The sequence below is a fragment of the Zophobas morio genome, unplaced genomic scaffold (assembly GCF_036711695.1).
Source record: "Zophobas morio isolate AGI-343-1 ecotype UQ-CSIRO unplaced genomic scaffold, CSIRO_AGI_Zmor_V1 ptg000006l, whole genome shotgun sequence".
NCBI classification, from domain to species: domain Eukaryota; kingdom Metazoa; phylum Arthropoda; class Insecta; order Coleoptera; family Tenebrionidae; genus Zophobas; species Zophobas morio.
The window spans coordinates 4,147,899-4,171,430 of NW_026972111.1; the positions used below are offsets into that span (position 1 = coordinate 4,147,899).

At 37.0% G+C, this 23,532-nt stretch overlaps 2 protein-coding genes across 6 annotated transcripts in view; one reads left to right on the forward strand and one right to left on the reverse strand.

Annotated features, from left to right (window-relative positions):
• The window catches only part of LOC135123356 (bone morphogenetic protein receptor type-1B), a 371,222-nt gene extending 361,334 nt beyond the window's left edge, over nucleotides 1–9,888 (forward strand). For all 5 annotated transcript variants that reach the window (XM_064047920.1, XM_064047923.1, XM_064047924.1 and 2 more), the window contains 3 exons: nucleotides 1,668–1,846; nucleotides 1,905–2,634; nucleotides 8,601–9,888. In XM_064047920.1, the coding sequence (XP_063903990.1) occupies nucleotides 1,668–1,846; nucleotides 1,905–2,634; nucleotides 8,601–9,166 (1,475 nt within the window). In that variant the 3' untranslated portion in view covers nucleotides 9,167–9,888. The remainder of the gene's footprint in view (nucleotides 1–1,667; nucleotides 1,847–1,904; nucleotides 2,635–8,600) is intronic.
• A 30-nt stretch (nucleotides 9,889–9,918) lies between these two features.
• LOC135122997 (potassium/sodium hyperpolarization-activated cyclic nucleotide-gated channel 1-like) lies at nucleotides 9,919–23,532 on the reverse strand. The gene is made up of 4 exons (XM_064047494.1): nucleotides 22,939–23,532; nucleotides 22,267–22,864; nucleotides 22,011–22,220; nucleotides 9,919–10,190 (listed from the first exon to the last, which is right to left on the reverse strand). Exons 1-4 carry the CDS (start codon nucleotides 23,517–23,519, stop codon nucleotides 9,942–9,944), a joined length of 1,638 nt encoding a protein of 545 aa, XP_063903564.1. The 5' UTR covers nucleotides 23,520–23,532; the 3' UTR covers nucleotides 9,919–9,941.

A 23,532-nucleotide genomic window follows, 5' to 3' on the forward strand; every position in this document is an offset into this window, starting at 1 on the left:
TTTGATCGAATTATTATCGAATTTAACAGCAGATCGATATTTAGTTAATCTTAGAATCGTTTCTTGATCCAGATAATCCACAAAATTTAGATCGCAGGATTTAGTTCCAACAGGATGGGGCACCACCACATTGTGGCGTAAATGTAAGTTTTTTTTTTGGATAATCAATTTGATAGAAGATGGATTGGAAGGTGTGGGACCAATAGAATGGCCACCTAGGTCTCCGGATCTGACACCTCTTGATTTTTTTTTAATGGAAACATTTAAAAAGTCGTGTTTACATAAACAGACCCGATAATTTAGACGACTTGAAAGCAGGAATTCGTCATGAAATGACTGGTAAAAGTCCGCAGAATATTGAACATTCCGTCAATCAGATCTACCATTGTCTGATTGGCAGATAGTGAATGGGGAACAGTTTGAACAATTTCTATAGCATAAATTTTTACTCAACATATTGTTCTGTTTATTTAATACTTGTCATTGAAACCAAGTTTAATTTATTTGTTAATTTTCTAAATTTTTTTGTTATACAATCAAAATATTTACAAAATCGATCATTGTTTTCTAACATTTGTCAATAGATGGAGATTAAAATAAAAACTTTGACATGTTTTGCGTTAATTTTTTCGTGTTAACAGGCCAGAATTCCGTCTTAAACCACCCGTTTCACACAGTACTGCCTCCATAGCGGTAGCCAATATCGCAGAAATGCTCCCATGATAGATTGCGCCTCGAGATATTTAAATTAATGTTTGCAGTGACAGCTTTACCGCAAATAATCGCTGCCGTTTCCGGCGTCCTTCGTCCTGCTGCACCACCCGCTCCAGTCCGGAGTCAAGGCGCTTGACGGATAAACTACTAACCATGAATTAAGTAATAGCCGATTTAACATTTTGCAGCTCCAAACCTCCGAGTCTTTGAAGTTGTTGAGGAATTAATTCAACGTGTATTAAGTAACACTTTTTAAACCTTTTTAGTCTACAAAATACAAAAATACAAATTGTATGCGGACTTTAGTTTTTCAAAAATGTCGAGTTAACCTTGTATATCAAAAAACAAATAGAGAAAACACAAAATTCTTATTGTTACCCTTCGGATCGCAAAGTCGCTCCACTTCGTGTCTAACACAATAGAAAGCCTTTGGGCGTGCCCCTCACCACATGACGTAACGAAATATCGGCGAACTCAATTCTCAATCTTATCAGTTCCTTTGGAAACAACATCTCTAGGTTTTAAAGAAAGCTTTATTGATTCGTGCTGTTTGAATGGTCCTATTATTGCCACGTTTTTTGCTTCTGGCTTTAATTAATTCCGTTGGTTATTGTATTGTGTCTGAATTAAGGATAATTGCAATTTTTAGTCGCAGTTCTTCATTTATTTAGTGCGCATTATTTTGTCATCGAAGTAATTAGTGCGTGATGACAAGTAATTATAACACTTGCCACAACAAAGTTATAAGTGCATTTATCATCAATCATGTGATAAAATAAATAATGAAGTGCAGGTGTTCCGAATACGATTTACATCTATTTTCACTATCGGTCGTTCGAAGTACACTCCATTAACTCGTCTAGCTTTTTGTTTATTTGGTTTTTGTCTGAGTGTTTTAGTTTTTATTTTTTAATTTAGTTTGTTTTTCAATGTTTGTTGTTTTCTTGTTTCAGTAAGAAGATGTTACTGCGAAGGACTCTGTCCAGACCATCACCAATCCAACGGGACCTGCGAAATCAGGCCCGGCGGGTTCTGTTTTACCTCAGTCGAGGTAGGATACACCGATCAAGGTGTCGAATATCCACTCAGGAGGTATGGCTGTCTTCCACCGGACGAAGGAAGCCTCATGCAGGTTCGTGCCTTCATTACGCCCCCTATTTTTTCTATTTTCTTCGATTTTTCCCCTTCAGTGTAAAGGCCACCTCGTCCCCCACCTCGAGCGCAAATCGATCCAATGCTGCGACAACATGGACCTGTGCAACAAAGACTTGAAACCGATGTACCCCGACCGCCCCACCCCCGACGCCCCCCAATACAGCCCCTTCGACAGCCCCCCCTACATCGTCCTCCTCACCTCCGTCACCTTCTGCATAACCGTTTGCCTGATCGTCATCATGATCTGCTACCTCCGATACCGCAAGAAGCAAGGCCTCTTCCACAAGGACTACCCCGAGAAGTACCCCTCGATGAACATCCACCGGCACCACCTCATCGACGACAAGAGCAGCGGCTCGGGCTCCGGCATGCCGACGCTGGTCCAGAGGACCATCTCGAAGCAGATCCACATGGTCAGCTCGGTAGGCAAGGGCCGCTACGGGGAGGTGTGGCTGGCGCGGTGGCGAGGCGAACGCGTGGCAGTGAAGGTGTTCTTCACGACGGAGGAGCAGTCCTGGTTCAGGGAGACGGAGATCTACCAGACGGTGCTGATGCGACACGAGAACATACTGGGCTTCATCGCGGCGGATATCAAGGGCACGGGCTCGTGGACGCAGATGCTGCTCATCACGGACTACCACGAGAACGGCTCGCTCTACGACTACCTGCAGGACCACGTGCTCGACTCGACGACGCTGCTGACGATGGCGTTGAGCATAGCGAGCGGGCTGGCGCACCTGCACACCGAGATCTTCGGGACGAGAGGTAATTTTCTTCGTCTTGTTCCTGAATAGGGTGGGTGCGAATTTTAAACGAGCCATTGTCGGAATGGGTTTGTAGCGTTTTTAAAGAACAAAGGTTTTCGTTAAACTGCTAATGAAATATTCATGATGAGTTGTTGTGGTAATTAAATTACATATTTAATGTGCGAGAGGCTATTAGCAAGTCTGGTATGATGTGTGATTATACCAGGTCTATTAAAAAGTCTGATATTATGCTCTTTGTTACGGGCGGGTGGGACCTTCTGGAGGTTGGAGGTACACAAGAGTGCCGGTACCCGAATCAAAATTTTATATACTTTCAAATGAAGTAAAATTTAGGCATTTCAGACGCCGGTTTAAATTTTTCCCGGACTGGTGCAGAATCAGCCCCTGATCACGAGACCCCAAGGTTCTCTCAAACAACTTCGAAAACAAAACAACAGAGGCCCTATGATTCTTTCAAACTACTTCAAAAACAACAAAAATGATCCCCGAGGTTCTTTCAAACTACCTTAAAAACGAGACACAAGGAGTCCTCGAGATTCTTTCAAACTATTTCAAAAACCAAACACAAAGTATCCTCGAGATTCTTTCAAACCACTCAAAAACCAAACACTAGCGGTCCTAGAGATTCTTTCGAACCACTTCAAAAACGAAACAAATGGGGTCCCCGAGGTTCTTTTAAACAACTTCAAAAACAAAAAAAAAATGGAGTTCCCAAGATTTTTTTAAACTACTTAAAAAACGAAATGGGTTTTCCGAGATTCTTTCAAACTTCTTCAAAAACCAAACAGATGGAGTCACCGAGATTCTTTCAAATTACTTCAAAAACCAAACACAAAGTATCCTCGAGATTCTTTCAAGCCACTTCAAAAACAAAACAAATGGGGTCCTCGAGATTCTTTTAAAGTGCTTAAAAAACCAAACACTAACGGTCCTAGAGATTCTTTCGAACCCCTTCATAAACGAAACAAATGGGGTCCCCGAGATTCTTTTAAACTACTTAAAAAAACGAAATGGGTTTTCCGAAATTCTTTCAAACTTCTTCAAAAATCAAACAAAAGGGGTCCTAGAGATTCTTTCCAGCCACTTCAAAAACAAAACAAAGTGGTCCCCAATATTCTCTTAAACTACTTCAAAAACCAGACACAAGGAATCCTCGAGATTCTTTCAAACCACTTCAAAACCAGAACAAATTGGGTCCCCGAGATTCCTTCAAACTACTTCAAAAATCAAACACAAAGTATCCTCGAGATCCTTTCAAGCCACTTTAAAAACAAAACAAATGGGGTTCTCGAGATTCTTTTAAACTACTTCAAAAACTAAACAAATGGGGTCCCGGAAATTCTTTTAAACCACTTCAAAAACTAAACAAATGGAGTCCCCGAGATTCTTTTAAACTACTTAAAAAAGAAATGGGTTTTCCGAGATTCTTTCAAACTTCTTCAAAAACCAAGTAAAAGGGGTCCTTGGGATTCTTTAGAACCACTTCAAAAACAAAACAAATGGAGTCCCCGAGATTCTTCAAACCACTTCAAAAACAAAACGAAACTGGTCCCTGAGATTCTTTCTACTTCAAAAACCAAACACTAGCGGCCCTCGAGATTCTTTCGAACCACTTCAAAAACGAAACAAATGGGGTCCTCGAGATTCTTTTAAACAACTTCAAAAACAAAATGGGTTTTCCGAGATTCTTTCAAACTTCTTCAAAAGCCAAACAGAAGGGTCCTTGAGATTCCTTCGAGCCACTTCAAAAACAAAACGAAACTGGTCCCTGAGATTCTTTCTACTTTAAAAACCAAACACTTGCTTAGGGTCCCCGAGATTCTTTTATACTATGTACTTCAAAAACCAAACTGAAGGGGTGCTCCAGATTCTTTCGAGTGACTTCAAAAACAAAACAAATGGGGTCCCCGAGATTCTTTTAAACTACTTCAAAAACGAAGGGATCCCCGAGATTCTTTCAAGTTATGTACTTCAAAAACGAAACGAAAGAGGTCACTGAGATTCTTTCAAACTAGTTCAAAAACCAGACACAAGGGGTCCTCGAGATTCTTTCGAGTGACTTCAAAAACAAAACAAATGGGGTCCCCGAGATTCTTTTAAACTACTTCAAAAACCAAACAAAAGAGGTCCTTGAGATTCTTTAGAGCCACTTAAAAAACAAAACAAATGGGGTCCCCGAGATTCTTCAAACCACTTCAAAAACAAAACGAAACTGGTCCCTGAGATTCTTTCTACTTCAAAAACCAAACACTAGCGGCCCTCGAGATTCTTTCGAACCAGTTCAAAAACGAAACAAATGGGGTCCTCGAGATTCTTTTAAACAACTTCAAAAACTAAACAAATGGGGTCCCGGAGATTCTTTTAAACCACTTCAAAAACAAAACAAAGGGGTCCCCGAGATTCTTTTAAACTACTTCAAAAACGAAGGGATCCCCGAGATTCTTTCAAATTATGTACTTCAAAAACGAAATGAAAGAGGTCACTGAGATTCTTTCGAGTGACTTCAAAAACAAAACAAATGTGATTCCCGAGATTCTTTTAGACTACTTCAAAAACGAAATGAGTTTTCCGAGATTCTTTCAAACTTCTTCAAAAATCAAACACAAAGGGTCCTTGAGATTCTTTCGAGCCACTTCAAAAACGAAACTGATCCCTGAGATTTCACTAAAGCTTCTTCAAAAACTAGACACAATGGATCCTCGAGATTCTTTCAAATCACTTCAAAAACATATCAAATGGGGTCCTCGTGATTCTTTTAAACTATGTACTTCAAAAACCAAACTGAAGGTGTCCTCGAGATTCTTTCGAGTGACTTCAAAAACAAAACAAATGGGGTCTCCGAGACTCTTTTAAAATACTTCAAAAACGAAATGGGTTTTCCGAGATTCTTTCAAACTTCTTCAAAAATCAAACACAAAAGGTACTTGAGATTCTTTTGAGCAACTTCAAAAACGAAACTGATCCCTGAGATTTCATTAAAACTTCTTCAAAAACTAGACACAAGGGATCCTCGAGATCTTTTCAAATCACTTCAAAAACATATCAAATGGGGTCCTCGTGATTCTTTTAAACTATGTATTTCAAAAACCAAACTGAAGGGGTCCTCGAGATTCTTTCGAGTGACTTCAAAAACAAAACAAATGGGGTCTCCGAGATTCTTTTAAACCACTTCAAAAACGAAATGGGTTTTCCGAGATTCTTTCAAACTTCTTCAAAAATCAAACACAAAGGGTCCTTGAGATTCTTTCGAGCCACTTCAAAAACGAAACTGATCCCTGAGATTTCATTAAAGCTTCTTCAAAAACTAGATACAAGGGATCCTCGAGATTCTTTCAAATCACTTCAAAAACATATCAAATGGGGTCCTCGTGATTCTTTTAAACTATGTACTTCAAAAACCAAACTGAAGGGGTCCTCGAGATTCTTTCGAGTGACTTCAAAAACGAAACAAATGGTGTCTCCGAGATTCTTTCAAACTACTTCAAAAACGAAATGGCTTTTCCGAGATTCTTTCAAACTTCTTCAAAAATCAAACGCGAAGGGTCCTTCGAGATTCTTTCGAGCCACTTCAAAAACGAAATTGATCCCTGAGATTTCATTAAAGCTTCTTCAAAAACTAGACACAAGGGATCCTCGAGATTCTTTCAAATCACTTCAAAAACATATCAAATGGGGTCCTCGTGATTTTTTTAAACTATGTACTTCAAAAACCAAACTGAAGGGGTCCTCGAGATTCTTTCGAGTGACTTCAAAAACAAAACAAATGGGGTCTCCGAGACTCTTTTAAAATACTTCAAAAACGAAATGGGTTTTCCGAGATTCTTTCAAACTTCTTCAAAAATCAAACACAAAGGGTCCTTGAGATTCTTTCGAGCCACTTCAAAAACGAAACTGATCCCTGAGATTTCATTAAAGCTTCGTCAAAAACTAGACACAAGGGATCCTCGTGATTCTTTTAAACTATGTATTTCAAAAACCAAATTGAAGGGGTCCCCGAAATTCTTTTGAGTGACTTCAAAAACAAAACAAATGGGGTCTCCGAGATTCTTTTAAACTACTTCAAAAACGAAATGGGTTTTTCGAGATTCTTTCGAGCCACTTCAAAATCGAAACTGATCCCTGAGATTTTATTAACGCTTCTTCAAAAACTAGACACAAGGGATCCTCGAGATTCTTTTAGACCACGTCAAAAACAAAACAAAAGTGAACTCTTGAGATTCTTTCAAATCAATTCAAAAACATATAAAATGGGGTCCTCGTGATTTTTTTAAACTACTTCAAAAACCAAACAGTAGCGGTCCTCGAGATTCTTTCGAACCACTTCAAAAACGAAACAAATGGGGTCCCCGAGATTCTTTTAAACTATGTACTTCAAAAACCAAACTGAAGGGGTGCTCCATATTCTTTCGAGTGACTTCAAAAACGAAACAAATGAGGTCCCTGAGATTTATTCAAACTACTTAAAAAACCAAACTCACGGGGTCCGAGATTCTTTCGAGTGATTTCAAAAACAAAACAAAGAGGTCCCCGAGATTCTTTTAAACTATAATGAAACCTCTCCACAATGGACACCTATGGGGAATCTCAAATTTTCTCCGCTGTGGAGAGGTGTCCGCTGTCAAGAGGTTTCAAAACACGAAGTAAAGAAAGTACTACATTTTAACATGTACATACCAGCGGCGAATTTTTCTGAGTCGCCAAATGCTTAATTTGAACTTCTCGGCATTGTCGATAATTTCAATTTTTTTCACTAATCATATAATAGTCATATTACACACTTTAAACGTAAACGCTCAAATAATAATATGCCATTTGGGGAAAACCCATATTTACTCCTGTTATGAGCAGTGTAGGGTTGAAGAAAGTTGTGACCTGGTACCGAGAATCTGTTGGCATAATCTTCAAATTTTATTGTACGGTCTAATCTCGGGATCGCTTTACCTGTTACCTGTCCGCTGTGAAGAGGTAATTTTTTACACAAAACAAAATGTCCCAAAAATGGTCATTCTATTGCAAGAAGCAGACAAAAGGGGTCCTGAATATTCCTTCAAACTAGCACATAATTAATAAAATTGGCCCAAAATAGAACCCTGAGGCACACCTAGATGTATTTTCTTGCCTTTTGAAAGTTTGTTCTTTATAGCCGCTATTTGCGTACGATTTTGCAGAGATGATCTAAAAAGTTTTAAAGTTTCACCTGTTATACCATAATGCTCCAATTTCGGCATCAAAATTTCGGAATTTGCTCAATCCAATGCCTTTTTAGGAAGCTAGAATTGTATTTTTATTTTTCCTATAACCGAACTGCACTACAAAGAAATTGATTTTGATCAAAATAATTTATAGTTCTGATTTTTATCATAATTTCGAGTATTTTCGAAAAAAGCGAAATTGGAATTAGTTTTTTTTTTGTGCAATGGGAAATTGTTCCTGTTTATAACTAAGTTAAACACATCTGCTAGAGGTTTAGCTGTAATAGTGGATACATACTTAACGACTTCAACTGTTAAATCGTATATATATATTGCTTAATTTCGAGTGTTTATATGAATAAAAACTTCTAATTTTCTGATCTGTTGAAAAAATAATAACTTTTTTGAACCATTTATGACGTTTTGGGTCCCATTTGAGTTTTGCTTGAGATCCTGAATTATGTCAACAAAATATTTACTGAAGTTTTCTGAACTTAAAGGAGATGTCGTATTTCAAAAACAAGATATCACGGGCAGGGACGAGTGGGAACTCATGGAAATCAGGACTTTTCCAGAGGTGCCAGTAGTAGCCGTGGCATACCAAATCGTCGGTGCGGGAATCAAAATTTTCTTTACTAAACGAAGTAAAATTTCGGTCTTTCGGGCATCGGTCTATTTTCTGACCTGACCTTTTTTTTATTGTTTGCCTGATATGTAGAAATAGAAGTACATATTATGAGGGACCAAACTCTAACCTTTTCTCGTTTTGCAGGTAAGCCGGCCATCGCCCACCGCGACATCAAGAGCAAGAACATCCTCGTGAAGAGCAACCTCGAATGCTGCATCGCCGACTTCGGCCTGGCCGTGAAGTACTTCAGCGACACGAACGAGATCGACGACCCTCGCTGCAGCAGCATCGTCGGGACCCGCAGCGGCACCAGGCGGTACATGGCCCCCGAGATCCTCGACAGCAGCATCAACGTGCGCAACTTCGAGGCGCACAAGATGGCCGACATGTACGCCTTCGGGCTGGTGCTGTGGGAGATCTCCAGACGGTGCATCACCGGCGACAAGATCACGACGGCCGACGAGTACCAAGTGCCATACTATGACTGTGTGCCGAGTGACCCTAGTTTCGACGAGATGATGCAGGTGGTTTGCGTGAAGAACGCGCGTCCCCATATCCCCATCCGGTGGGAGTCGGAGCACGTGCTCAAGACGCTGGCGAAGGTGATGCAGGAGTGCTGGCACTCGAACCCCTCGGTGCGGCTGACGGCCCTGCGGGTGAAGAAGACGCTGTCGAAGCTGGACACTGATTCGTGCATCAAGATCGTGTAGTGTGTATAGGGAGCAGCCCGGATTCGATCCGTCGGTGTATGCCCGGAGTAGATTGTTACAAAGCTAACACAATCCTACCAATAACAAATTGTACATAGACTTAATGTAAGTTTGTAAATAGTACGACGTAAGGAGATATCTGTAAGAATTCAAAGTACCTATACATTCACATATGAAGTCTTAACGACAATATTCAACCAAACTGTCCGGACACAATGATTTTTTAACGGGACGTAGGGTACACTCAGCCATAGCAACTCACAATTCCTAAGTAGTGCCATTTTTTCGGATATGAACAATTTTGAAAAGTTATTGTGTCTCAAACTGTTGCGTACAAGTTTGGTACTCGAAGACAATCGTCACTTTGGGTATTTCTAGTGTCTTGATTTTATCCATACACTTGTTAAAATTGCACGGAATTACGATGGTTAAGTTCAAATTTGCTCAAAATATGGTTCATTTGTAACGATCAAGTGCAATGGAAGTTTTTTGTTTTCGTTTTTTCGTTTTTTTTACTGTAAATACTTCTGTTTATTTACTTTCTCCCGTGAAACATATAGGCCGTGTGACTGTAGTATTGTGCATTTACGTTTGTAAATATCCATTTATCTTTTGTAATAATGTGAAAGTATCAAAATTGTTTTGGATGTGCAGTAATATTGCAAGACTGATATATTTTGAATGTGTATACAAAAATAACGTAATAAATAGTTTATAGAAAATGGGCTTTTATTAACTAACGTTTTCAGCTAAATACAAAACACCCTATTTATAATCATGAAACCCCCGTAGCTTCCTCCGTTGAGAGCCTATCCAACAACGCGTCCACTCGCTTTTGTTTTTCGCGGGCTGCGGATCTTATCTTTGCGAGGAGTGCCGGATACGGCATCAGTATTTCGAAAATGTCGCTTCTCCTCAACCCTAACAACTCGCAGTCACTTCGTGCCATCGCTGTGAACATCCTAGGGGCGTTGCTGATGACGGTGGTCTCGCCGAAGTGTTTGCCTTCGCCGAATTGCATCACCTACCGGAAACAAATCTCACATTATGATCAAGAAGAGCGTCTGAATCCTAGTCACGGCACCAACTACCCTTATATTAAAGCAAACTGATTTTGACCCCTCTTGCCCTAAACTATTACGCTTCTAGTACAAGCTAGGAACGAAGGAAAGCGAAACCAAGCACTGTCAAAAGATTTTTAAAATTCAGAAGATACTGGTAAATTTGGAAGGCTATTCTGTGGTTATAAATGTGGGTACTGATTTGTTTGTTCTAGGGTCAATTAGTAAAACCAAAAATGGATCAAACTTTTACTTTCATGTCATTGTAAATCACAATCACGACAGCATGGATAGGAGGGATTATTTTTCAAGACTCGAAGGACCCTTGTTAATAATAATGGATAATGCCATTACCATTTTAGAAAAGTCAACAGAGTGTTAACAACACAGTGGACTAAACATCTGTTTATTCAACCTAAGTTTGGGCGCCCATAGGGGAACTGAGGTTTTTGCACCGATTTCCTAATAAAACTGAAGCAACGAATCAATATTTTTGTCGAGGGGTAAACCGCCGACCATCAAGTGTACAATTGATTTCCTTTTGACAATGATTTCCTCTGATTTCTTTTGATTTCCTGTGATTTCTTCTTGATTTCCTATGATTTCATCTTGATTTCCTATGATTTCCTTTTGATTTCCTCAAAATTTGTTTACATATTGTACTACAGGGCGATTGTTAATTTTTTTTTAACTTGACCTTTTTGTTTTGCCGATCATGATGTTGAATTTAAACCTTTTTTTACCAAGTGTTTACTAAAGTACGGTGACTAGGTAAGCTGAAGTGCTTTCCCTTTAGACGAAAAAAATAAATAAATAAAATGTATTGTGCTGCTAAGCAACAAACTGAAATGTTTAAGAAAAAAAATCTGATTTACTTACAAAAAGAACGCTACTCTGAAATCGAGGTTTTACATGTCTAAATCAATAGAGTAAGTATACGTTCGAATTTTACACTTTCTGGGGTCAAATGTTTATTCTAAAAGTGAACATATGCAATATTCTAGATTTTTACACATTCAGTCAGAAAACCTTATGGTCTATTTTAATTTTGAAATTAAAAATGTCTGGTGTGTACAAATTAGTTCGTTTAAATCACTCAAAGATTTAATAAATTATATTATATATTATTATTAATTTTTTAATAAATTATAATATAAAATATTGCTTTTGACTTTACGAAATTAAAAGGACATAAGGCCAAGGATATTTTTAGTTACGTCAGCAGTTTTTACTTATCAGTGACTCAAACTGATAAGGCAACAACGACTGGCTCATACGTTCACAGAGGTAATTAATGAATACCAAATAATCCAAAATCATTCTATTAAGTTCATCTCTGTGTTGTGGATACAAGATCATGTTAAAGTTTGACCTACTAAATCAAACTTATAATAATAACTTAAGTCATTACTTTTTAAAAATTGAGTTTATTCATTTGTTATGGTAGCATAAACAGAAAAAACAAGTAGTTTCATTTATTTTATTAAATGTTAAAAAAACGGTAACTCTAAACATAAAAGTAAAGCATTTCTGTTGGATCATAACAAAATATCACAAAATAAAACAACTTCTTAAAAAATACTTACCCCATAACCTGGGTCGAGATTTATGTATATAACTATTGTAGATGATGTTGAAGTAAAAAACTGTGCTAAATTCTAGCTACCCATAAATACAGATGATAACACTTTTAATTTTTTGTTCACAACTTTCAAATGAAGCATATTAGAAAACAACTTTTGAAATGCAAAATTTAACAAATAAGAATTTTTTTTTGCACAATAAAGGAGTGAATAACCCCAGTTGATAAATTTTCAGAGGTAATTTTCCCCTTTAAAAGTGTTCATGGGCACCTAGAATTTTGCAGTTTCTTACTTTCGTATTCTCTACAATATATACTTGTACAAATCTCGACCCAGGTTGAGGTTACATTATCACAAATTTTAATCACATCACTTAAAAAAAAGTAGAATTAAATCAAATATTTTTTCAATATTTTTTTTTCAAAAACTAAACTGCCTCCACTGAGTACCTGAGGTGGAGGTAGTTTCATTATATATTCATTTTCTTGGATCTCCCCCTGATCTTTAATGTCCATAAACATAAAAGCATCCGGAATTTTTGGATTCGTTTTCAAAAAATCACAAAAAATAGGGTTAAGTGATAACACTTTACCAATGTAACATTTTTTGTTTTGTTTTTGAGTTGTTAATTGTACTATAATATAATCGTCTATATTTAAGTCTGGTTTAGAACGATCAGTCTTACTATTTTCAGCCTTGAGATACAAACGAGGATTCAAATCATCAGAATAATTGGAAGAATTCAAACTTTCGGTGTCCGTGCTGTCATCATATTCGATACTACTTGGGTTGTCTAAATCAGATGAGTCACTTTTTTGTTTTCCAATTTGGACAGGTTTTTAAATTTGAGATGCATCTTTATGTTGAAGGCAGGTATCTGTTTCTGAGTTAACTCTACTACTATTTCATTTCTTATTTTGAATAAATCTTTTGAGACGATCCACATTCCACACTGACGCGAGCCTTTTCATTGTCTAACAGCCAGAAAAGTGAAGACTTTTTTATAACTTTTGTTGTATTATCTAAGCGTATTCTGACTAGATCACCTTTCTCAACAAAAATATCGTCAATATCAAAACTTCTAAGGTGTATGTCTCTGTCAAATTTCTTAGATTCGTACGAAATTGTGCAAAGATCATTCAGTAAATCTTCATCTTGGTCAACTGGATCCTTTTCCAAACTTTGAAAACAGTTACGTTTCATGGCTATTTGATAATTGTTGTAATTTTCAATGTGATCGCACTGTTCTTCACTAAACATTTCATCTTCAACTTCGTCATTGCATTCATTGTCTTTACACGGAGGCAAAAATACATAGTTGAAATCTATCACTTTCATTCCTAAATCTTCAGTGTCACGCAGACAATCCCGTAAAGCTGATTCTACGGTGCTTTGTATATCTTTATCTGAAATGTTTCCTAAGTCATCATTTTTCACAAAATCTCTCTTCATGATTGAACTTTTTATCCTGATTTCTCTAGGAAAAACGAATTTTTTATCCAAATCGTTTTTAATGTTGTTTATAGTTTGCAGTCTGTCACTTCGATGCAACATATCTCTTATACTAAAATTAACAATTGTGCTAAAAGTTGAGGTCATTGATCTAAGGCTTCTAAACATACTCTCACGAGTTTGAGAGCTAAACTTCCAAGGCAAGAACATATCATCAGTAAGATTTTTGCACGACCTGAACTTAATGAATTTGGTACCTCATATCACAAACTCAATTTTTAAAAACTAATTTGGGGTGAAATTATAAATTTGGTTTGTAGGTATAAAGCAATATAATGTATCATTTCTCATCGGAACTGCACTTCATAACTACAACTTTAATATTTGTCAAGCTGAAATATCATGCTGTCAGTTAATGATATTATACTGGAATTTTCTACCATTATGCCCTTAAAAGGTTATTTAATCTCCACTTTTAAGATTAAATTGATATTTTCTTTCTTATGATGAATGCTATAACTTATGTCGTACATGTTACGTTTATTAGTTCTAGAAAATATCTAGTTTAACTGGATTTGCTATGATGATTTTGGATTTCCTTTGTTTTCTTGTTGATTTCTCGTTAATTTCCTCTTGATTTCCTTTTGATTTCCTTTGATTTCCTGTGATTTCCTTTGATTTCCTCTGATTCCCTTTTTGATTTCCTATTTCCTGTGATTTCCTTTGATTTCGTCTAGCGTGTACAATTGATTTCCTCTGCGGTTTACCCCTCGATTTTTCTTTACACAAATTATTTCAAACCATACTCTACAGCTTTGCCGCTGACTGTGTCGTTTAAAAAAACCATTGATGACGTCAAAACAAATTTAACTTCTTCAGCACACAACACCTTTTGAAGAATTGTACCCCGTTTTTAAAGGTACCCTTTTTAAAAAGTTAAAATTTTAAGGAATTATATTGTTTGTATCAAACGTGAATACGATTTCGTCCAAAAAAAATTCACCTTTTAAAAACACTTAAATTTGTACTGTATGGGGTGTTCAACACAAAGGAGCTAGTATTTGCTAAGATAAGACTGCTTTTGGCAAATGAAACAATCCTCTGACAAAATAGAGGGCGGGTGGGCGGGGCTAATCCTTACTACGATTGGACTAATTTTGGCAAATGAGATATCCTCTGAGAAAATAGGAGGCAAATCTGAAAAATATGAATGCAATGATAAATTAAAAGTAAAAACTCATCATACTGTGCACATTTTGGGTAGAATTTGTTCGGCTAAATTTTGACATAACCTCATCAATTTTTTGGAGGGAATAACCAGATTTATTTTGATTAACAATTTACCATGCTTACAATGACTTTAAAACGTCTGCAAGATTTCAAAGCATTCGTTTTGCAATTCTTGGTGTATTCAATAAAATTAATTGACTGATTTATTAATTTTTTTGAGTCAACCTGTATAAGTAAATCTAAAAAATATTAATGCAATGATAAAGTATAAGTATAGACTGATCATATTTTGCAATTTTAGATAGGATTTATTTTGTAAAATTTTGAGGTGATAAAAATGATGTCATCAATTTTTTGGGATTAATAAAAAGATACATTTTGATTAAAAAGTTACCATGTTTAGAATAACTTCAAAACATCTGGAAGATTTCAAAGTATTCAGTTTTGCAATTCTTGATTTGAACAATAAAATAAATTAACACAGTTATTAATTTTTTAAACAAATCTAAAAAATTGATCGAAAGTCATTTCGACAGAACTTCCCTCACTTCTGAAGGACAGTCCAACAAATATTGCTTCTCTGAAAAATTATAAAATTTGATTTTGCGAAATTTTACTTTTTCGTGATAATCTCTGTGGAGAGGAGTAAAAGGAGGTTGCACATTCTTAAAATAAACAGATATGTTTTGATTAACAATTTACCAGGTCTATAATAACTTTAACACGTCTGCAAGATTTCAAAGTTTTATTCAGTAAAACAATCTGACTGATTCATTCATTTTTTTTGGGACACCTAAATAAGCAAATCTAAACAATATGAATGCAATGATACATTACAGGTATAGGCTGATCATATTTTGCAATTTTAGATTTATTTAGTGACATTTTGAGGAGAACCAAATGCTGAAGCATATTTGCAAACTGTAATTGATTAATTATGATGACATCGACTAATTAATATTAGACGGAGATTTTTAACAAATCGTGACACTAAATTGTTATTGACAAGAACGTTTACAATACTCAAAATATGCTATACCTTTTTTCATTGAATAGAGCAGTACATACAAAATAATTTTATTTTGTAAAAAACCAAGCGCACATAAAGAACAACCTCTGACACATGAAACATTTCATGAATTTATTTCCATACATAGTTTATATTTTTGTTTCTGGGCACTTCTAAGTATCAAAATCCCGTCATTAGGTGAAAACACTTCAAGATCGCATTGTTGGTTGCAGATATATCAGCAACTCCAACAGATTGAATTTATTCAATTTTTTATGCAATATTTAGACATTTATAACAATTATCTATTTCATAAAATCAAAATGTACACATTATGCAATTTTACCTGCTGCTTTGAAAACCATATTGTGAAAAAAATTACATGAAAGTACACTTGCGAGCATTGAAATCTGGCCACTATTCGCATCTGACTTTGAATCAAATTTTCCGCCGAACTATATTACACTTAAAGAAATTATAAAAAGCCATTAGAAAGATCAGATGTTTGTCTTTAAAACAGAGTTACGAAAAACTTCATGAAATTATTTTGCAATATGCTTTTTTGAGTGACGACAACTTTTTGCGGGATATTAGCCCATTCTTGTTCAGTAGCTATTTTAAGCTCTTGGAGTGACCCTATAGGATTCATATCCGGGCTACGTGCTGGCCAATCCAAACACACTATACGCTATATTTGAATACTGGCCTGATTTTAATGGTCGCAAGTTTAAATTGTGTAATTGAAAAATTATATTAATTCTTACAAGTGCATATTTGAAAACTAAGTAACTTGATATGAAATTCTCCTTAACACTCTCAACTGTGATAGAACAGATAATTTGTTTAATATATTCAATTATTTTTTAATCAGTTGCAAAACTTAAAGAAGTCAGTTCGTTTAATAAAATTTTCTATTGTTCCAGTACACTTAGACAACTAATATTGAAAATACCAACATCAATTATAAATAATAATAATAACAATATTATTATTATTGTAAACTATTATTAGAGAAATTCATTTGGCGCATGAGGGGATCTTCGATTCCGAATGATTAAGTTTTTCAAGATAACTTATTAAAACAACTGTGGTGACCGAATTTAAATCAAAATTTTCGCGCTGAAATTAATTAACAGCGGCGCGAAATCACACTTGAATAATTTGAATTTGAAAGAGGAAAAAAAAATCAATCACAAAAAAAGAAATCGTTAGACATAGGCAACCAAATATGCACGTAGCGCTTAAGGGTTAGTTTTGCATGTTTAGTTAAAGGGCGGCTTCATTATGTTTCGGTACGGTGTAGTGGATGCATGGTGAAAGGAGGCTGTAAGTAGCTAGGCTTAAATTAGCTGGTTTGGTAGTTAATAAAAGGGAGGAAGCCTTTGTTTAACTACAATCAATCGTAACCGACGTCGCTCAGTTTTCCCCAACCCGCGCGGTTAATTCTTGCGGCCTTTTAATCGAAAAAGTGCGGACTTCCGTTCAACGCGAAACACGTGCTGTAAATTTGTTTTATTGTTTGTAAATTCACCAATCAAGTTGGTTTTTCTTAATCGCCAGCTAGTGCAATCAGGATTATTTAATAAACCATTTGCCAGAAGATTTCATGAAATTCACTTAGTCAGGAAAACACTTTTGTTGTTTAATTACGAATAGATTTCTGGGTGCATATACAAGTGTTACATTATAACACTTCTTCTTAATTCTTCACACAAGTTTGCTAATAGTTCATTTACGGCAGTTAAACAAAATTCATTATACTGAGAACTGACGGGGGGTTAAAATAATTTCTTCCCTTAGGCGGTTATCATCGTTATCTAGATCACTGGGGCATGTCTTTACCACGTTAAAGATTGATTACATCATCGAGGCTTGTCCTCACAACGCTACAGATTGATTACTTCATCGAGGCATGTCCTCACAACGCTACAGATCGATTACTTCATCGAGGCATGTCCTCGCAACGATAGAGATTGATAACATCAACGAGCCTTATTTCTCGCAACGCTAAAAATATACATCATTAAGGTATTCCCTCGCAACCATCAAATTACAGCACCGAGATGCTTTTTCCTCGCAACGATGATTGGATATTTTTGTGTCTGTTTATTATGTGTTTTCTAAAGTCTCAAAGTAAATCGCTTTTTTTTCGTAACCAATCACTTAGATCATGATATAATTGGACATAATGTAAACTCTTTGTTTGAATCGTTGATAAAGTGTGGCAAATATTAATCTCATGTAGATTTTGTTAACTTTGCAATTTTTTACCTCATATGTTTCCATCGTGTAAATTATTTGATGTCCAATTTTAATCTTACATAAGAATTATTTGTTGTTTAAAAGCTCACAAGATTGTATGGCGAATTTAAATGTTGTTTATTGCTCTTTGAAACTTGTTCAGTTGTTGTTAATATCAGAGTTATAAGAAATTGAACATTTAAAAATGGAACTGAGGTTAAATAACTAGTCGAGCTGGCGAGATCTTATCGCGTCGCCTTCACAAAGGGTACAGGTTTGGATGGATTCAGGGGCGGTTGCGATGTTGTAGTGCTCTCGACTTGGCCCAATAGTCTAGATCTAACTGCGGATCTGCGATCGTAACGGCCTAGCTTCGGACGGCATGTTCGTCCTAGAGACGTGTAATATGCTGTACGGGTAGGCTTGCGATAGATAAAATCACCGTCGAGGGGGGAGAACAGCCCCGACCGGTAGCCCCAAACTCCGCTTGAGCTAGAACGCCCCAGTGGTACTTTTGTTGTGCTCCTGTTAACTGCCGTTCCTTTAAAATCTGCCTAATAACTTGGGTATTTGCATCCAGTTACTTTAATTCAGATTTTGCATTGTTTTTATTAAATTTGTGATATTCAAATATTTGCAGTGATTCCAAGCAGCTGTATAGGATTTTGTGTTTGTTCGTTTTTCATATGTGTATGTCTGTCAGTTCGCAAGTGTCTTTTCTTTCATATTTTTAAGATGTTTCTTTTGAATTGTAATATGTCGGTGAATATACGAGGGGCTGAGGAGTGAATCCTGAACTGTTTCCTCTTATGCAAATATGACGTGAAAAGTTTAATAAGCCTAGGACAAAAACCGAAATCACTGAGTTTATTAATCAAGAGACTACCAAACGCTTCTGAGTTATCCAAATAGGGGAAAAGTGCCTAAAATGATCCCCTCAGATCAAATGATCCCCATCAATTGTAAGAAAATTTGTGGCTCCATCTACCAAACATAACTGTCATTTGATTAAGCGCTCTGTAATTAGTACCTTCTGAAAGTTTGATGGCGTTCTGTGTATTCTGCACAGTTTTGTGCCAAAATATGTAAAATAAGCACCTCTGATCTAAGGTAAGATATATTTTAAAAGTCCATTACTTCCATTTGAAAGGTCTTATAGCGGTGGTAGTTGTTTTGACAGAATTAGATACATTTCAGTCGTAGGTTAGTTATGATCTTTTTACCGCATGTAAAAATTGAAGGTTAGTTTACAATTTTTGAATGCGGATATGCTACCTAAGGCGAAATGATCACTTTTTCTTGAGGCAAAATGATCCCGGATCATTGGGCGGGGCTAGTACCTGCTAAGATAAGACTGATTTTTGCAAAATCATATACCCTCTAAGAAAAGAGAGGGTGGGTGGGCGGGGCTAGTACCTGCTAAGATAAGACTGATTTTTGCAGATAACATATCCTCTAACCCCGCCCACCTACTCTTTATTTTCTTTGAGGGAATACCATTTGCCAATATCAGTTTTATCTTAGCAAGTACTAACCCCACCCACCCGCCCGTTATTTTCTTAGAATGTTTGTTATTTGCCAATATCAGCTTATCTTGCCAAGCACTAGCTCGGCCCATCCGCCCTTTATCTTGTTAGAGGGTTAGTACCTAATAAGATAAGACTGATTTTCGCAAATGACATATCCTCCAAGAAAAGAGAGGGTGGGTGGGCGGGCCTACTACCTGCCAAGATAAGACTGATTTTTGCAGATGACATATCCTCTAACCCCGCCCACCCACCCTTTAGTTTCTTCGAGAGAATACCATTTGCCAATACCAGTTTTATCTTAGCAGTTACTAGCCCCACCCACCTACTACCTGCTAAAATAAAACTGATTTTCGCAAATGAAATACCCTCTAAGAGAGGAGAGGGAGGGTGGGTGGAGCTAGTACCTCTTAAGATAGGTAAATTTAAATAATTTAAAAGAATTTTTGGGGATTTTCGTGTTCTATTTTTGGGAAATTCTCAGTCTTAAGAGGTACTAATCCCAGTCACCCGCCGTCACTTTTCTTAAAGGGTATCTCATTTGCCAAAATCAGTTTTATATTAGCAAGTATTAGCCCCACCCACCCACCCTCTCTTTTCTTAGAGGGTATATCATTTGCCATATTCAGTTTTATCTTAGCAGTTAGTAGACCCGCCCACCCGCCCTCTCTTTTCTTAAAGGCTATATCATTTGCCAAATTCAGTCTTATCTTAGCACTTACTAACCCCACCCACCCACCCTCTTTTTTCTTAGAGTGTATGTCATTTGCCAAATTCAGTTTTATCTTAGCAGTAACTAGTCCCACCCACCCACCCTCTCTTTGCTTAGAGGGTATATCATTTGCCAAATTCAGTTTTATCTTAGCAGGTAGTAGGCTCGCCCACCCGCCCTCTCTTTTCTTGGAGGGTATCCCATTTGGCAAAATTAGTCTTATCTTAGCACGTACTGATGGCTAAAGTATTGTCTCAAACTCTTCCAGAAATTATACACCCCGTATTTTCGGTGCTTTTCAAACTTTTTTGTTTATTTTTTTTTAAGAATTTATTTTTTTGTTAATTTTTGAAATAAAATATTTATCAGTTATGTCATGATTTGATTTTTCTTGTTGATGCTGTCCCGTTATGGTCAAAATTCAAAGGGATCATTATGCCCATGCCGAGGGATCATTTTACCTATGGGGATGCCTAAAATGATCCTTTTGTAAGGTCCTGGAAAAACGTTAATAACTTTTTTTATAATTATCGAATCACCAATTGGCTTATACTGTCACCTAGATAAATCAAGTTCTTACAAATAATGCTACAGTTTTACATGAATAATAATAATTTGTATTTTTTAAAGAATTTCTCCCTTAGGGGGATCATTTTAGGCACCTTTCCTCTAAATGACAATAGTTTGACAACAGACTGTCATCAATGGAATCAGGAATAAACTGAGTAATGCAGAAAAGATTTGTGGTTGCGGATCTGCCATGCATAAAACCGTGTTGGTGAGGTGTAATATAATTATTAATCTTGGTCGTAAACTAAGAACTCGAATATTTTGGAAAAATTATTGATAATGGAAACAGGCCTATAGTTTTCAATACATGCACGATCTTTATCTGTATGGATTGGAATAATTTTAGCTATTTTCCAAATATTCGGAAAAATTTCAGAACGAATGCAGCACAATCTCTCACAAAGAAAGCAGGGATCCCATCTGGTTCTTTAAAATGATTTGCTTTTACTCTTTTTATAACTTTGAAAACATGTTCAGAACTCACCTCCGTCATTGTAACATTCTTACTAAAGCTTCCTGATGAACCTTTCAACTGACTATTATCATCTATGACATTAAATGATGACTGAAAATATTTGGCAAACGAGTCTACTATATTATGTGCACCAGACATTAGCTCCACCAAATGTCATGCTTGAAGGTAAGTTTGTGCCACGTCCTTTATGCCTTATGTACTGAAAGAATTTTTTTGGATATCGTGACACTTCTTGTTTTATTGATCTTCTTAGCTTTCTAAACGAATCTAAATCACAAGGATGACCGTATTTTGTACATTTTTTCCTTAGACGATTTTTCTTATGTAGGTACCTATGTCATGAATAATTTGTGGCGTGAACCATACTGGAAAAAATTTTTTTTGCCTTGTATTTAGGAACAAAAGTATCCAGAAGACTATACAATGTGTCACAAAAAGATTGATAAGCAGTATTAGGATATGTACACTCATTTAGAAAAAACCAGTCAACTAATGAGATTTGATAGTACAAATTTGTAAAATCTGCTTTGCGAAAATTGTAGCAAGCAGTATCAGAACGTCCTATGAAAGAAATGTGATCATGGTTATAAATGGAATACAGATATTAATAGAAGGATGGTACCGTTCTTCATTTACTAACGCATCGTGAGAGTGTAGGTACCTAAGAAAATCTTGTTAATGTTTATACACAGAGGAAGATAATGTCGATCTTCATCAACTAATGGAGAAGAGGTTTTATTTATAGAACAATAATTAAGATTGGAAAAATTAAATCCAGAAGACGATTGTTACATTAATAAGTCGATTAATGATTGAATGATTGATTGAAAACTATTTATTTAGAGGAAACAAAGTTCGTTATTGATGAAAGATCAAAATGCTGCCCAAAAAGTGGCAAATGCTTTGCTAACGATTGACGTACGAAGACTAAATTCCGTTTTCGTTCTCTACCAGCCGCTATTACAAGCTTTACTCTAGTTCTTACCTCCCTTCCAGTCCTCGAGTAGATTCCAACCGACCCCACATAGATAAAGAACATCGAAACCCCGATGCTCCCAATCGGAAAAATCACCTCGTTCTTCAAGTACACCTCCGGCCTCAACTTCCGCACTATCTGTATCCTCAGCGGCGGCGGCAAATCCTTGAAAAAGTCCACCTTGTCCACCAAATTCTGGCACTTGAACATCATAACTTCCTAAAACCGACCCCGTTTCACCGCTTGCCTCACTTCACACACTCACCTCTTTCAAGAACTCCGACAAGGTATTCATGATCTCGGCTTCCCGCAGGATCTTCCTCTGGTACTTGAAGTCCGCGTGGGCGATAATCGAGTCCCTCAAGTCCGGCGAGATCCCCTTGAACCTAGTAAACTGCTCGATCTCCTGCACTTGCTCCCGGTGCTTGTTCCGGGCGGCGAACCGACTCTTGTAGATGCTAATTATCTGGGATAGGATGATCATGTTGATGAAGCTCCCCAGGATAATGTAGAAGATGGTTAGGAGTTTGTAGGCGTCGGTGACTTTGTCGTCCATGTAGTCGGGTCCTACGAGCATGACGCATTCTATGAGGACGGTGCACCTGTCGACCATGTTCCTGGCTTGGTCGTAGATGTTGCTGTATATTATTTCCTCCGTTGTGTCGCTAACGATGCCCATGATGAACACAGTGCTACCGGATAGCCAGAAGATGCCGAGAAGGAACCAGACGAAGAGGAGGAAGTAGCGGACGCGGGCGCCCCAGAACTTGCGCCGCAGGAAGTAGTGGTGGATGAAGCGGAACATGGTTCTGAGGCGGAAGAGTTTGAGGAACAGGAACAATTTCAACAAGTAGAGATCGGGCCTTGGGGAGAAACTGGGGTTAGTGGATTTGGTTGGTTTCAAATCGTAGTAGTAAAAAAAAAAAATTGCACTTACCTGGCACACACAGCCATGATGAAACTAACCGGTATCGAAGACAAAACATCAACCAAGAACAACCCATCAACATAGTGTTTCCCAAATATGTAATTCTGAAGGATCATTTTCGGATCCAATTCAACTTTTCTAGTTTGTTTGATTACATACCCAGTGTAAAAGTTCATGATAACGTCTATGTAGCAAATAAGATCTAAAAGGAACTTTATGGCGATTATAAGTGGAGGTGTGTCATAAATGAAGGTTAATTCTAAAGGAATCACACTGGTCAAGAGAAGAAGGTAGGCGATAATCATAGAACTCTCCCAGAAAATACGAAAGTCGCTCATTGGGTGGATCATGTAGTAGTATTTTCTCAGCTGCCTTAGCTGTTCTTCGTGGATTTCACTCGACGACTTGTAGAAGGTCTTACTTAAAGGACTAGTTTCGCTTACTAAGCACAAAGTTCTAAACTGGCGGCGCTGCTTCACGAAGTAGCCGCTATCTATGTATGCGATTAGAGTGTCTATGGTTTGGGTGCACTCCAACTGGCAAGGATGGTCGACAATTTTGCGACTTGTAGCCTTGAGAAAAGCGGCCATTTTGGAAAACTTG

Excerpts from the sequence above, each read along its gene's own strand:
- LOC135122997 (XM_064047494.1), bottom strand. The coding sequence starts at position 23,519 with ATGGCCGCTTTTCTCAAGGCTACAAGTCGCAAAATTGTCGACCATCCT. Across the intron at positions 22,865-22,938 it reads ATCATGGCTGTGTGTGCCAG|GCCCGATCTCTACTTGTTGA; the intron begins GTAAGTGCAATT and ends TTTCTCCCCAAG. Across the intron at positions 22,221-22,266 it reads TGTCGGAGTTCTTGAAAGAG|GAAGTTATGATGTTCAAGTG; the intron begins GTGAGTGTGTGA and ends GGTCGGTTTTAG.